The sequence below is a fragment of the Phaenicophaeus curvirostris genome, chromosome 3, assembly GCF_032191515.1.
Source record: "Phaenicophaeus curvirostris isolate KB17595 chromosome 3, BPBGC_Pcur_1.0, whole genome shotgun sequence".
Classification (NCBI taxonomy): domain Eukaryota; kingdom Metazoa; phylum Chordata; class Aves; order Cuculiformes; family Cuculidae; genus Phaenicophaeus; species Phaenicophaeus curvirostris.
The window spans coordinates 63239931-63252683 of record NC_091394.1 but is presented as its reverse complement, the minus strand read 5'-3'; the positions used below and the strand labels follow the sequence as shown (position 1 = coordinate 63252683).

General features: G+C 45.9%; 1 protein-coding gene across 1 annotated transcript; it reads left to right on the top strand.

Moving 5' to 3' along the window:
- The first annotated feature begins 4691 nt into the window (after window positions 1-4691).
- TCF24 (transcription factor 24) lies at window positions 4692-10587 on the top strand. Its single transcript, XM_069853114.1, has 4 exons — window positions 4692-4801; window positions 5693-5788; window positions 6668-7076; window positions 9913-10587. Exons 3-4 carry the CDS (start codon window positions 6693-6695, stop codon window positions 10024-10026), a joined length of 498 nt encoding a protein of 165 aa, XP_069709215.1. The 5' UTR covers window positions 4692-4801; window positions 5693-5788; window positions 6668-6692; the 3' UTR covers window positions 10027-10587.
- The last annotated feature ends 2166 nt before the right edge of the window (window positions 10588-12753 follow it).

Genomic DNA, 12753 nt, shown 5'->3' with positions numbered 1-12753 from the left:
CTGTGTCTCGCCTTGGATTTGCTCTCAAGTTATGGCTGGAATCAGTGGGACCTGATCAGATGCAGCCCGTGGGTGGCTTTGCACTGTAGCTCCTACTGGGACGAGCAACATTTCTGCTGCTCCATCACCACACTTCAGCTCACCAGCAGACAAACAAACTTGTGAAGCCCTTATACAGACATGGGAACGGGGGAAAATGAACAAGTTGGAAACAGATAACCACGAATGTTCAGGCTGAGTTGTAGCTGTAAAACCAGAACTTCGTTTGATGTGAAGGGAGCAAAGTGTACCTGGAAAAAACATCACTCTGTCTGTGGTACAACTTTTTCTTAACTAAATCACACTGGAAATCTGGCTCTTCTGTGTCTCTGGTGTTTCTCAGATTTGAAATATACTGTGCAAAGTAAGGCAGAGAAGCAATTCTCAGACATTTATCTGGGAAAGAAGAAGAAGAAACAGCTGCAGCAACTTGTTACAGCTTCAGACTTAAATAGTGGGTTGATGCAAGAAAATAATCACTGGATCTTGTGGAGGAGTCTTCTGGTGGGGGAAAAGTCTTGATGGGGCAAAGCACAACTCACTCTACTTTTATACCTGCTTGGTTTGTGGGGTTTGGGCTTCGGGTTTTTTTTTTTTAATATAGGTAAAGCATCTCTTCTTTGGCAACAATGTTAGTAGCCGGAGTGGTCTTTCCAAGCCCCACTCACAAATCCCTCTATGCAATCTCGCTAACCACACGCAGCAGTGAGCTGGATTTGGAGTTGTCAGAAGGTGGTAATGGGGTTCCATCACTTCTCTTCCAACTCCTTCCATTTTATTTCCTGCACTGAGGCCGAACACAGCGTGTGTACATTGGAAAGTCAAGAGAGTGCTTAATTCTGTGTCATTCATTACTTCAGAGCATAGAAAAAGAGCACAGCACTTATGATCTGCTAATTTAGGGTGGCTGGGAAGTCTCAGGCAGTCAGGGTACCTACTGTTGAGTCCTCTGTCTGTCACTGACCCAAAGTAATGTTGCCGAGGGGCCCAGAGACTAGTTAGAAGATCCTTTGGAATTGACATCTCTTGGTCAGGCAGACCTAAGACCCCTCTGTGGGATATGGGAGTGCTGATCCCCAGACTCATGTGCTGAACCCGCTCAGTGCGTGTTTGGCAATTACAGCATTGAAGAGGAGCCCCAGAGGAACTGGGGCTGGAAGGCAAATCTTCCCAGTCCCTGCAGACTCCAGTATCAGTTCTCTCCCACCATGGCGTCAGTGGGAGTGCTCTCAGTGCAAGTTAAACGACATGCTCAAGAACTGCTTGTTTAATTCCCTAAGGCTACCTGGGTCAATTTCTAAGAGGTTTCGGCTCCAGAAAGGTTCTGGCAATGCTCACTTGTGCTGGAGGCAGAGCTGGAAAACTCAGTGGTGATGCGTGTGGCAGGCTGGCTCAGCAGGGCTGCTTCGAGGTGCCTCCACCATCTTCCAGGGAGCTGCAGCCTTCCTTCTTCTGAGCATCAGGAGGCTGAAGAATGGACCATGGTGCAGGTCCAGCCCATAGTCACAGCCTTGTGAATACTGACAGAACAGCTTTTGTCAGAGTAACTCCTGGTGTAAGAAGGGAAACCCCAACCGAGGCAGCCAGCACCAGGCAGAAGTAAGTGCTGAGGCACAATTTCAGTTTCAGTAATTAAAATCATAGAATCATACAATTGTTAAGGTTGCAAAAGACCTTTAAGATCATTCAGTCCAACCATCAACACAACAGCACTGTGTCTCCTAAACCATGTCCCGAAACACTCCATCTACACATGTTTTTTAACATCTCCAGGGAAGGAGACTCCACCACTTCCCTGGGCAGCCTGTTCCAATGCTTCACCACCCTTTCAGCTACGAAATTTTGCCTAATATCCAGACTAAACCTCTCCTGGTGCAACTTGAGGCTTTTTCCTCTTGTCTGATCACTTGTTGCTAGGCAGAAGAGACCAACACCCACCTCCCTACAACCTCCTTTCAGGTAGTTGTGGAGAACAATAAGGTCTCCCCTCAGCCTCCTCTTCTCCAGGCTGAACAACCCCAGCTCTCTCAGCCTGTCCTCGAATGGGAGGTGCTCCAGCCCTCGGATCATCTCTGTAGCCCTCCTCTGGGTCCATTCCAACAGCTCCATATCCTTGTTATGTTGAGGATTCCAGAACTGGACACAGAACTCCAGATGAGGCCTCACAAGAGAGGAATAGAGGGGCAGAACCACCTCCCTCAACCTGCTGGCCACGCTTCTTTTGATGCAGCCCAGGACACTGTTGGCCTTCTGGGCTGCAAGCACACACTGCTGGCTCATGTTGAGCTTCTCATCGACCAGCACCCCCAAGTCCTCCTCTGCAGGGCTGCTCTCAATCATGTATATTTTACTTAAATTTGTATATGTAAATATATAATGTATATTTTACTTAAATACACATATGCACACGTATGCTTATCTAGATATAAAAATAATGCACAATTATCATCAATAAGGCTCCATTATTAGTGGAGTTTTTCTAATTTCATTTCCTTTAGCACCTTCAACAATCTTGGCAACACACTCTTCTCTGCTGGTCTGTGAATACCTGAAAAGGGAAACTAGAATTTCCAGGGGCTGCCAGGAGATTTTGCTGGATATGCAGCTCATACGGTACCGCAGATCATGCGAAACAACCTCTGCATCAAAATGAAAAGTACCCAGTATTGCTTGCAAGTTTTAAAATAAATTGGAGTTGTTCTAGTTATTGACAGGAACAAAAATCTAACCACTCAAGGGATGGAAAAGCTTCTTTTAAATCCTTTCCCTTAAACCTTTATGGTGTCTCCGTTATCGCACAGTCGGGGCTCGTTCAAAATGTTGTGGTTTGGTGGGGTTTTTTGGTGGTTTTTTTTTTTCTAGGCTAATCCGATACCCCCGCTATTTATTTTGTCTGTCCCTTCTCATTAACGTTACTAACTTTTAATTGCTCCTCGTTCGCTTCTCAGCCCACCCGTTCCCATCCCATTCGCCTTCCCACCCCAAACGCGGATCCACCAAGCTCTGGGATGGAGCATCGTCTGGGGACCCCAAACCCCTGCCCGGGGACCCCAACTCCGTGCCCTGGGACCCCAAATCCCTGTCCGAGAGCCCCCGGAGCCGGGAAGCGGCGATGGAGCGGAGCGGCGGCGGGACTGGCTTTTAGCGAAGCGATCGAATTCCTCTCCTCCAGCGACGCCGTTACTTTATCCTAAGGAAAACAGCGGGGATCAGGGGGGCCGGCGGGAGCCCCCCAGGGGGACGATGTGACCCCCGACAGCTCCGTGATTAATGACCCGCCCGCCCCACGGGATGGGGGTCCGGGAAGGGGTCCGGGATGCAAGGAGGGGGCGGGATGCGGGGGAAGTCCGGGATGCGGGAGGGGTCTGGGATGCGGGAGGGGTCTGGGATGGGGGCGGGGGCGGGATGCCGGGGGGGTGGGATGCTGAAGGAGCCCGGGATGGATGGGGGGAATGCAGGGGGAGCCCGGGGGGGCGGGAGGGGTCCGGGATGCGGGAGGGGCCCGGGCTGTCAGGAAGGCGCCCGGGATGCGGGGGGAGCCCGGGCTCCAGGTCCAGCCCAGCCCCGCCGCTCCCAGCGCTCGCTCCCCCTTATAAGCGGCGCCGCGGGGCCGAGGAGGAGGGAGGGGATTCGCTCCGCTCCGGGCGGGAACTGCGAGTTCATCTCGGGAACGGCAAGTAAGTTCATCCCGGGAACCACGGGATCCTGCCCCGCGGCGGCGGGGATGCGGGACGAGGCTGCCGCGCATCCCTGCGCCCCTGCATCCCTGCATCCCTGCGTCCCTGCATCCCTGCATCCCTGCGCCCCTGCATCCCTGCGCCCCTGCATCCCTGCGCCCCTGCGCCCCTGCATCCCTGTATCCCTGCGCCCCTGCATCCCTGCGCCCCTGCGCCCCTGCATCCCTGCGCCCCTGCATCCCTGTATCCCTGCGCCCCTGCATCCCTGCGCCCCTGCATCCCTGCGCCCCTGCGCCCCTGCATCCCTGCGCCCCTGCATCCCTGTATCCCTGCGCCCCTGCATCCCTGCGCCCCTGCATCCCTGCGCCCCTGCATCCCTGCATCCCTGCGGGGCGGTGGCTGCTCCCTGCCCGCCGCTCCTCGGGAACTTCTTAGTGGGTGCCGGAGTCGAGCAAAGACAGAGCTCTTCTAGAAACAATGCCAAACAGTTTAGATTCCCTATGTTTTCCCCTCCCTGAGGAACGACTGAAAACGCTGCCAATAAACTTATCAGAGATTTCCACCCATTCCTTCTCAGTCTGCACTTTCTGTCTTTTCCTCGCCCATGCGGGCAGGTTGCCTTCATCGCCGTTTCACTCATGTGGAATACAGGACTACAATAACGGTTGTACCGTTTTCTTTTGTAAACTAATTAAGTTTCAAACCAATTATGCCTTTGTAATGTCCTGTAAAGGCATGAACGCGCTGCCAGCATCAGAAACACTGCAGTCGGAACGCTTTAGAAATACTAGAATATAAATACTTTGACTTACTTTATCACAGAATGTCTGAGTTGGAAGGGACCCACGAGGGTCATCGAGTCCAACTCCTGCTTTCCCACCCGACGTTTTGCGCACCAGGCAGCGAGTGGGTGTTGGCAAAAATTATTGCAATTGTCTTAAAAAGCATCATTTCCCTCATTTCCATAACTGGAATGTTGCCTTTCTTCCTCGCCCCGTAGGCCTGGGATTTCATCTGATGTAGGTGTGAAGCTCCTAAACCAGAAGCTGCTACTTCAAGGGTGCTCAAGGAAATGAGGCTTTCAGGTATGTGCATTTCTACAAACTGTTTCTAATTCTAAATTTGGCTATATATCAATACAGCAAAATCAAAATTGTTTGTACACCAGGCTCAGTTCTTTATTTCAGTAGATGAACAGGTATTTATACTAACTCAGCCTGTGTCCTTGTGTAGTTCGGACTTTTCAAGCAACTGGGGGTGACTTCTTAATTATAGCAGGATTTTGATAGGATGGAAAATGAGAAATAAGCCTGAAATTAGATCTTGACTCTGCAGTAGCAATAATAATGATTTTATTTGCTATGTAAATGCATCCAGATACACCTCTGACTTAGGACAATGAGAAAATAGCAAGGAAAAAAGCACATGGTGCTTTTTTAATTTTAAGTTAAAAGAAGGACAATTTTCCAGCCCGCTCTCAAGATGAGCTCATGTAGACTTAATGTGAGATTAATAATAACGAGATGATTTTTTTTTGCCTTTGGTTTACAGTTATAAAACACATGGAGTATTTCACAAATAATTTCAGTCTAAACTGTGCTACCATTTAAGAGGACATTAATTGATAAAACTCTATAAGCCAGATCAACAGCAAATTAATCACAATGAAACAGCCCAGATATTAATGCCTTCTGAAAGCCACCACTTCATAGCATTGTAAAAAAGATTATTCAGGAACTTTTCCTCTTCTCTGCTAGAAATCTTTGACTTGGTTCATTGTCTGGTTTGGTTTTTTTTTTTGCCATTATCAGCCACAGCTATCCAGGGACTTCAGTGTGGCTGAAACACTTTGCAAAATAAGGCCTAATTTTTGTAAATGTAGGTCCTCAGTCATTCACGTGCCTCAGTTTTATTTAAATTTCTCAATTTACACTGTATTCAGATGCAATTAAAAATTTTTTGCTCTCCTTTTCTAGCTGGGACATCACCGAAACAGCAGCTCCCAACACGTGAAAGCTGGGATCTGCCTAGGACATCTAGGAGGGCTGCTTGACCAAGGACAGCAGGATCAGGTATTATTCCAAGAAGTGCTGTGCTTTGTGGAATATTGACTGATTTGTGTTTTACTGGAATGAATTAGAAGGCTCTGAGTTCTATTACAGGCAGAGCTGACTGACCATCTTTTCTTCAAGCTGGGAAAAGACCTTGTGGTTATTTTCAGCTTTGCTCAAAAGTTTTTTGCTGTTGTTTCCGAAGGGTTCTTTTGCCCCTCTAATGGCTAAAATCCAGTTTACAAGATGCTTTTTACTTTTCAAATCGTAGAAGCAAAAGCATAAGCATGGACATTCCTGAGCAGTGTTAGGAGAGAGAGGACAGAACTTGGTTCCTGATCCTTTAAAATCAGGGACCAAGCCTCACCCTTCAAAACCTGAGCATGTGTTCTGTGGCTCCATTCACAGCTGCGTCTGAAAATGGCGTTTTTTTCTGTAATCTATGGAGCACTGATCACTTAAAAGATGGTCAGTGAAACGATGGCAGGTAAATAGAAATACACACATGGTCCCGCAACCCAGATTGTACAAATAATACGTGTTAAAAGTCCCATTCAGCTTAACTTTCAGTTGGTTGTAAATAGGAACTGTGGCAGTGCTGCTCAGCATTGCCTCTTGGTTTTTTTCAGAAGAGCTGAGTGATCTTTAGGCTATGGAATTGCTCTGTGTAATATCATCCCCCCCAAATTAAATATTTGTAAAGAGCTGAACTAATGTTTCTGTGCTAGTGTGTGATACCAAATTTATAAGCAGCGATTGGAAAAGCAGCTCACACAGCTGCACAGCAGCATCCTGGCTTTTTCTAGCATGGGCAGCACTTGCATTTCTGTAAGTTTTTGTTTTAGAAGGTGTTTGCTTCAGCACAGCAGCTGGCTTTAGAGATGTTTTTGTTGGTTACAGGACCCTCCCTGCCAGGAAGTCACCAATGGACTGTGGACACTTAGGTGAGAGCGGCGAGGAGATCTCCGGCCTGGGCGCAGAGCCTGATTCCCTGCTGCCTTCTGCTGCCGGCAGCAATTCCTGTCCACCCCTGGTGGCTGGGCAGCGGGCTGGGGCACCTCCTGGCAGACCCGCTGCTGCTAACGCTGCTCGAGAGCGCAGTCGGGTTCAAACCCTGCGCCACGCCTTCCTCGAGCTGCAGAAGACTCTCCCCTCCGTGCCGCCGGACACCAAACTCTCCAAGCTGGATGTACTCCTCCTGGCCACCACCTATATCGCACACCTCACCCGCAGCCTTCAGGATGAGGAAGAGTCACCAGGAGAGGGCTTGGGTACCCTCCGAGGGGATGGATACCTCCACCCTGTCAAGGTAGGAGAACTGAGGAGCAGCCACCAGGTTCTTGTAGTGATAGGATGAGGGGCAATGGGTATAAACTGGAGAGGGGCAGATTTAGACTAGACATAAGGAGGAATTTCTTCACGATGTGAGTGGGGAGGCTCTGGCACAGGTTGCCCAGGGAAGCTGTGGCTGCCCCATCCCCAGAGGTGTTCAAGGCCAGGCTGGATGGGACCTTGGGCAGCCTGGGCTGGAGGGAGGTGTCCCTAACCATGGCAGCGGGGTTGGAACTGGATGATCTTTAAGGTCCCTCCCAACTCAAACCATTCTATGGTTCTCTCAGTGAAGTAGCAAATGGGTGTTAAAGATATTTATATGAAACTAAACATTTCAAACTCATTTGCCTTGCCAGAGTTAATACATGAAAAAGACTGCCTGGACTAACTCTTGCATCTAGGTGTCTGGGGCTTAATGTAAATGTCCTGGAGCTTTGTCCCTCCAGCTTCAGGGTCTTTGTGCAGAAATATCAAACATAGCACAGGGCCAGACCTAGTGGGACTTGGTCCCTTGGAAGTGAAGGTGTAGGGCAGCACCAGAGGGGTGCCAGCACCTCCTCGGTCCCTGCATGGAAACCTTGGTGATCCCCCACCAAACCTATCAGAACCTGCTGCAGGGGTGGGGTGTGACTGAGGTGGTCGCAGTGACCCCAAGCCATGGCTGGGCTTCCTTCGGTTCTCCTGCCGAGGCAGCCAGGGTATGGGAGGTGACGTTAATTACTGGCCATGTGTTAATTCCTTCCCTGAAATTGCTCTTCTGATGTGTTTACTTTGTCTAGTTGGTATATGCTCTTGTTGCTCTTCCCTTTGTCCAAAAAAAAATCATGGTGGTGCAGAGGCGACACAAAAAGCTCCTCTTGGAGAGGACCAGGGGCTGGAAACTGTTCCCCAAGGCGTTGCTCAGTGACTGACGGGATGCTTAAACACCACAGGGTATTTTCTTTGGCTCCAGTCTCAGGGAGTGAGTTAGAGCACTGGAGTGTTTTCTTTTTTCGTTTTTTAAAAATTTTTTTAAGTTGGATGAATTCAGGATGATTTAATTAAGATTAATTTGTGAACTAATCTCTAATTCCTATGAAGTGACTAATTCACAGACAGTTTCTTCTTCACAGTGTTGGTCGCTGTAAAAAGCGTGATGTGAACATAGGCTTCTGAGGCCATTTAAATCATTAGCCGGCTCATTAGGAAAGCAAAACCTTTCTATCAATTAGAAGATTACTATAATTTAAGGAAAAAAAAATTTTATGTATTTCATAATAAGTTTGAAGTAGCTTCTATTAGTTCCCTTGGCCAGAGCAAAAGTACACGGGTCTCTCACAGTACTTTTTATCACCTGCCAACTATTACTGGCACAAAAGTACTTTAAAATACTTATTACAGTGATTAAATGATCCAGATGCACATTTCCAAAGCTACTGGAATACAGCAATACTGGATTCATCTAGCAATTATTTTTTATAACCTGATTTATGTGCCAGCTACCTGCATTTAGTTTTGTAAAGATTCTATGAGTCTAACCAATCTTTCTAATATTCCTAGAAGTAAATTAATTTTTTAGTTGGCAGTAGAACAAAAGAGTCACAGATAAGTCACAGCACATGCTTCAGAAACCCCCGAAGTGCAGGGTATGAGACAACCAGAACAGACAGGGACTTTAATCACACTCATATATCAAGCACAGTAAATACAAATAGTGAGGAAAGTAAAATATCCAAGTACAGTTGTGTGTACACCAAACAAAAAATACAGTTAATGACTTTAAACTCAGATGTCTTATTGGTGACGAATTCATAACTTGAAATAAAAATACTGAACAAGATTGTATGGTCTTTCCAAGTGAGAATATGCTGGTGCTTTATGTCTTTAACTAGAAAAGCTGAGATTTAACTGCAGTATTAAGCCCCTCTGTTTTTTTAGAGCTCTTGTTCCCCACAGGAAAGATGCCAGCCTGTTCCCAAAAAAGTGTCTTTGAAAAATTGTATTCTTTTGGAACAACATGCTGGCTGTGTTTCAGGTATTTTTGCATCCAACTGTGTGTGACAAGTCATCTTTTAAATATCCACCTCTCTAATAATGAACTCGGCACATCAAACTGGAGCTGAATTCTTCCTTCCCGGAGAAGGGCACCCAGCTACAGTCACCCTTTTGGCAGGGCCATTTGCAGTACCTCGCTTGAGTTACAAAACTCCAGCTATAAAAATGGATATTTCACACCAGTGTGACAGATTGTTCCTATAATCAGTGAATGGAAAGATGAATTGTCCCATCTGAAACTGTTTTCCCATCTGAAACTGTTTGAGCTAACAAAGAACAAGAAATTGTCAGTGCTGAGTACTGCCCAGGAGCAATTAATATTTCCTTTAATGCACAGCCTGCATCAGCCCCTGTGCTGCGGTCGCTGATGTGGGAGCTGGCTGGAATGAACGGATACGCATGCAGGGCTGCAGTCTCCCCATAGCATCCTTGACACTAGAAAGAGGAATGCTTTGTTTTATTTTATCAACAGAGCATTGACTGTACAAAATGTGGTCTGGTGACCCGTCGGCACAGCCTGCTCCTGCCTGGTGGGTCCCAGGGCGGAGTGTAAGGAGCTGTGACTCAATTTACTACCAAAGAAAATGCCCAGGCTGAGGTTCCCTTACCCAACTTCTACATTTTCCAAAAAAGTGATAAAATGGAAACTTTCTGGTGATAACAAGTTTCTTGTTTTCTTGTACTGTGATCCCATCAACATTTAAAGCTTTGCCGAGAACGGCATTCGTGCTGCAGAGACCACAGGTATCTCAGCGCTGTGCTTGTCTCTTCTCTTGCAGAAATGGCCAATGCGATCCAGGTTATACATTGGAGCCACAGGACAGTTTCTGACTCACTCGGCACAAGGAGATGGCGTAAACCAAGGGGAAACATCAACAACTTCACAAATCTAATCTCCCTTCTTGTTTTAAAAAAAAAGTTATTTATTACACCTTATATATATATTTAAGTTAAAATACTACCTACAGACAAACTATAATTCCTTAATACTGTTTGTAGAAGAGAAGGAATTGACTCTTAAATGTAATTAATACCTCATTTACTTAACGTGACACACGATTGGTTTCTATCAGAGAGGACATTGCTGGGATCTGAATTGGGGGATTAGGAGAAAGCGATTGCAGCCAGCACATATGAGGGGCAGGCACAGAGGCAGAGCTGCTAGCAGGAGAGGAAACCTCATCCCCTACGGACAAGCGGTGAATAGGTACGGCTGTGGGAAAGTGGGGAGAAGGAGTGATGAGTGAAAAGCAAAGGGCAAGTCTAAAAATAGCAATCGAAATACCGCCTGCATCTTCTTCCACGGCACGAGTCCGGTGGCAGAAATCCCACTGACAGCAGTCATCAGGTCAGGGCTTCATCCTTCGGTTCATCTTAAATGTATGTAGTTACCCTTGAGAACGTGGATGCATGTTGACCTCAAGTCACAATGTGCTGAAATCTGTGCCATGTACATGCAGGAGCTGCTCTGTACGTCACGTACTGCTTGTATTGACCCATACGGTTGTGTTGCATGTTACAGGGTTTAAAATGTGTTCACATGTTACCCCAGTATCGCTATTTGTCTGCTTAGGGTAATAAGGTTCATTTCCTTGTCTTTTTGCGGATTCATGCATTCGAGCAAATGAGCCTTAAGAGTTGGCTTGTTCACAGCACATTTTTCACTGAAACATCTTCTATATTTAGGCAAGAAAAGCTGAAACTGAATGCACAAAAGCCATCTAATGTATCTGTTGTGTAGAGCACTGTACTTCTCATAGTGTTATTGCTGAGGTAAACATTTTATTAAATATTATACAGTGGACATTGTGTATTTATTGAGTTACAGAGTCTGTATCACTTCCTCATTGTACAAGACTGACAGTTCTTAATAGTAACATCCTGCATTTATAGCAACGTCTTTCTGAAGACTTCTTCACAGCGTACATTTAAAATGAAATTTGGCAGAAGAGGAAAACACAAATACTAGCAGGAACAACCTTTATAAAATAGATTTTGTTGCTTTCATTCTTGAGGTGAGGTCTTTCACCGGTGCTGAGCAAACTGAATGTCCCAGAAATGAGTATCCCAGAAAACCAGGCCTCTGGTGTAAGGAAGTATATGAAAAATCAGCGGAGTCATTTAGAAGGAGCTGGACAAACCACCTAGGATATGTGAGAGTTTTAAAGCACAGTAAAATCTGGAACTCCCCTCTACCCCGCCGCATTCTGAGCTCTTAATAAGATTATTATTCTAAATGGTAAAAGCAGTTTATGCATCAAGTATATGTATTTAAACTTTTTTAGGCATTTACTTCTGACTTACAATTTCAAGTGGTTCATTATGAGAATTCCATAGCCAGAGCACCATTTAAGCACACAAAGTACTATATTTTGTGAAAAAAATGCATAAAAGGGCAGTTTAGCAGAGGCAAGTACCTGCTCGTATGTAAATAAGAGTCTGATTTTATTTAAAGAGCTGTACTCACTTTTCATAGTAGTAAAAGTGTGTTAGCACAACCTCCTATTATCGGGGCAGATATTATAATGCAGAGCTGCTAATAAGCAGATGCAAAGGAGTTGTAAAGGTGATGATACTTAAGCAAAATGAAAGAGCAACAGAACAGTGAGGGTTTCCAGGAGTCGTTTGCTGTTCAAGATCAATTCACAGCTTACATTTTAGACTGATAAAATGTGAAGCAGCAATGCAGAAGCACAGAGGATACAGTCTAGTTTTGTACATAACTGAAATGTAGGTGAATGGCATCAGGTTAAGGGGAAAAGGGGCAGGTGAAATCTCAGCCAGAAGTCAACATCAAGCTTCCAGCTGCTGCTGTGCAGCAATGGTCTTATAATAAAACCAGAAAACATTAATTGTGCATACAAAATGGTGTGGGAAAAACAGAAAATATGATGTTTTGCATCAATTGCATGCTCTCACCTAGCACAGAAGTGCTGGTTACTGGTGCTCACAGGCTCTTAAGTGACACACCTGGAAGGGACAGAAATCAAGAAAGTAAAAAAATAAGAGGGAAAAACGACTCACACCCTTCCCCTAGTCTTTTAAAGCTTCTTCCATTAAATGCAATTGAAAGATTCTGACTGCTTATTCATGTAGAAGCATGGCAAGCAAAAGGAATTCACTCCTCTTGACCAGGGCAAGAGCTCTCATCTTTCAGAAATTTACACCAGGATCAAAACAGATACCCTGAACCTGTTTGCTTCAAATCTGATGTTTAGATCAAACATTACATTTCTTAAGAACAGTTCTTGTACTTGTATACTGAAATGCAACAGTCGGCAGGGGAAATACCCATGTCTTTAGGAATACAATTCCAAAATGCTCACACATGGCTACCAAAAGGAAATACTTTTCATGGAGTAACTTAAAGATCCTAGCAAACCTCAGTTATTGGCATCACAGCTTTTCCTTCAGAGGAGGGGGACTGAGAAACTTCACACAGCCATGTGCAAATAACCTGCCTACGCAAAACCTGCTGCACGCAGATCTTTCCTTCCTCATACACACAGCTGAGACTACAATACTGTGCCCTCCAGCCATATATTGCTTTCTCTTAACACATAGCCTACCAACCCTTTTCCCCTTAGAGACTTTTAGGACAAAGTATTCGCTGTGCTTGT

Excerpts from the sequence above, each read along its gene's own strand:
- TCF24 (XM_069853114.1), top strand. The coding sequence starts at position 6,693 with ATGGACTGTGGACACTTAGGTGAGAGCGGCGAGGAGATCTCCGGCCTG. Across the intron at positions 7,077-9,912 it reads GATACCTCCACCCTGTCAAG|AAATGGCCAATGCGATCCAG; the intron begins GTAGGAGAACTG and ends CTTCTCTTGCAG.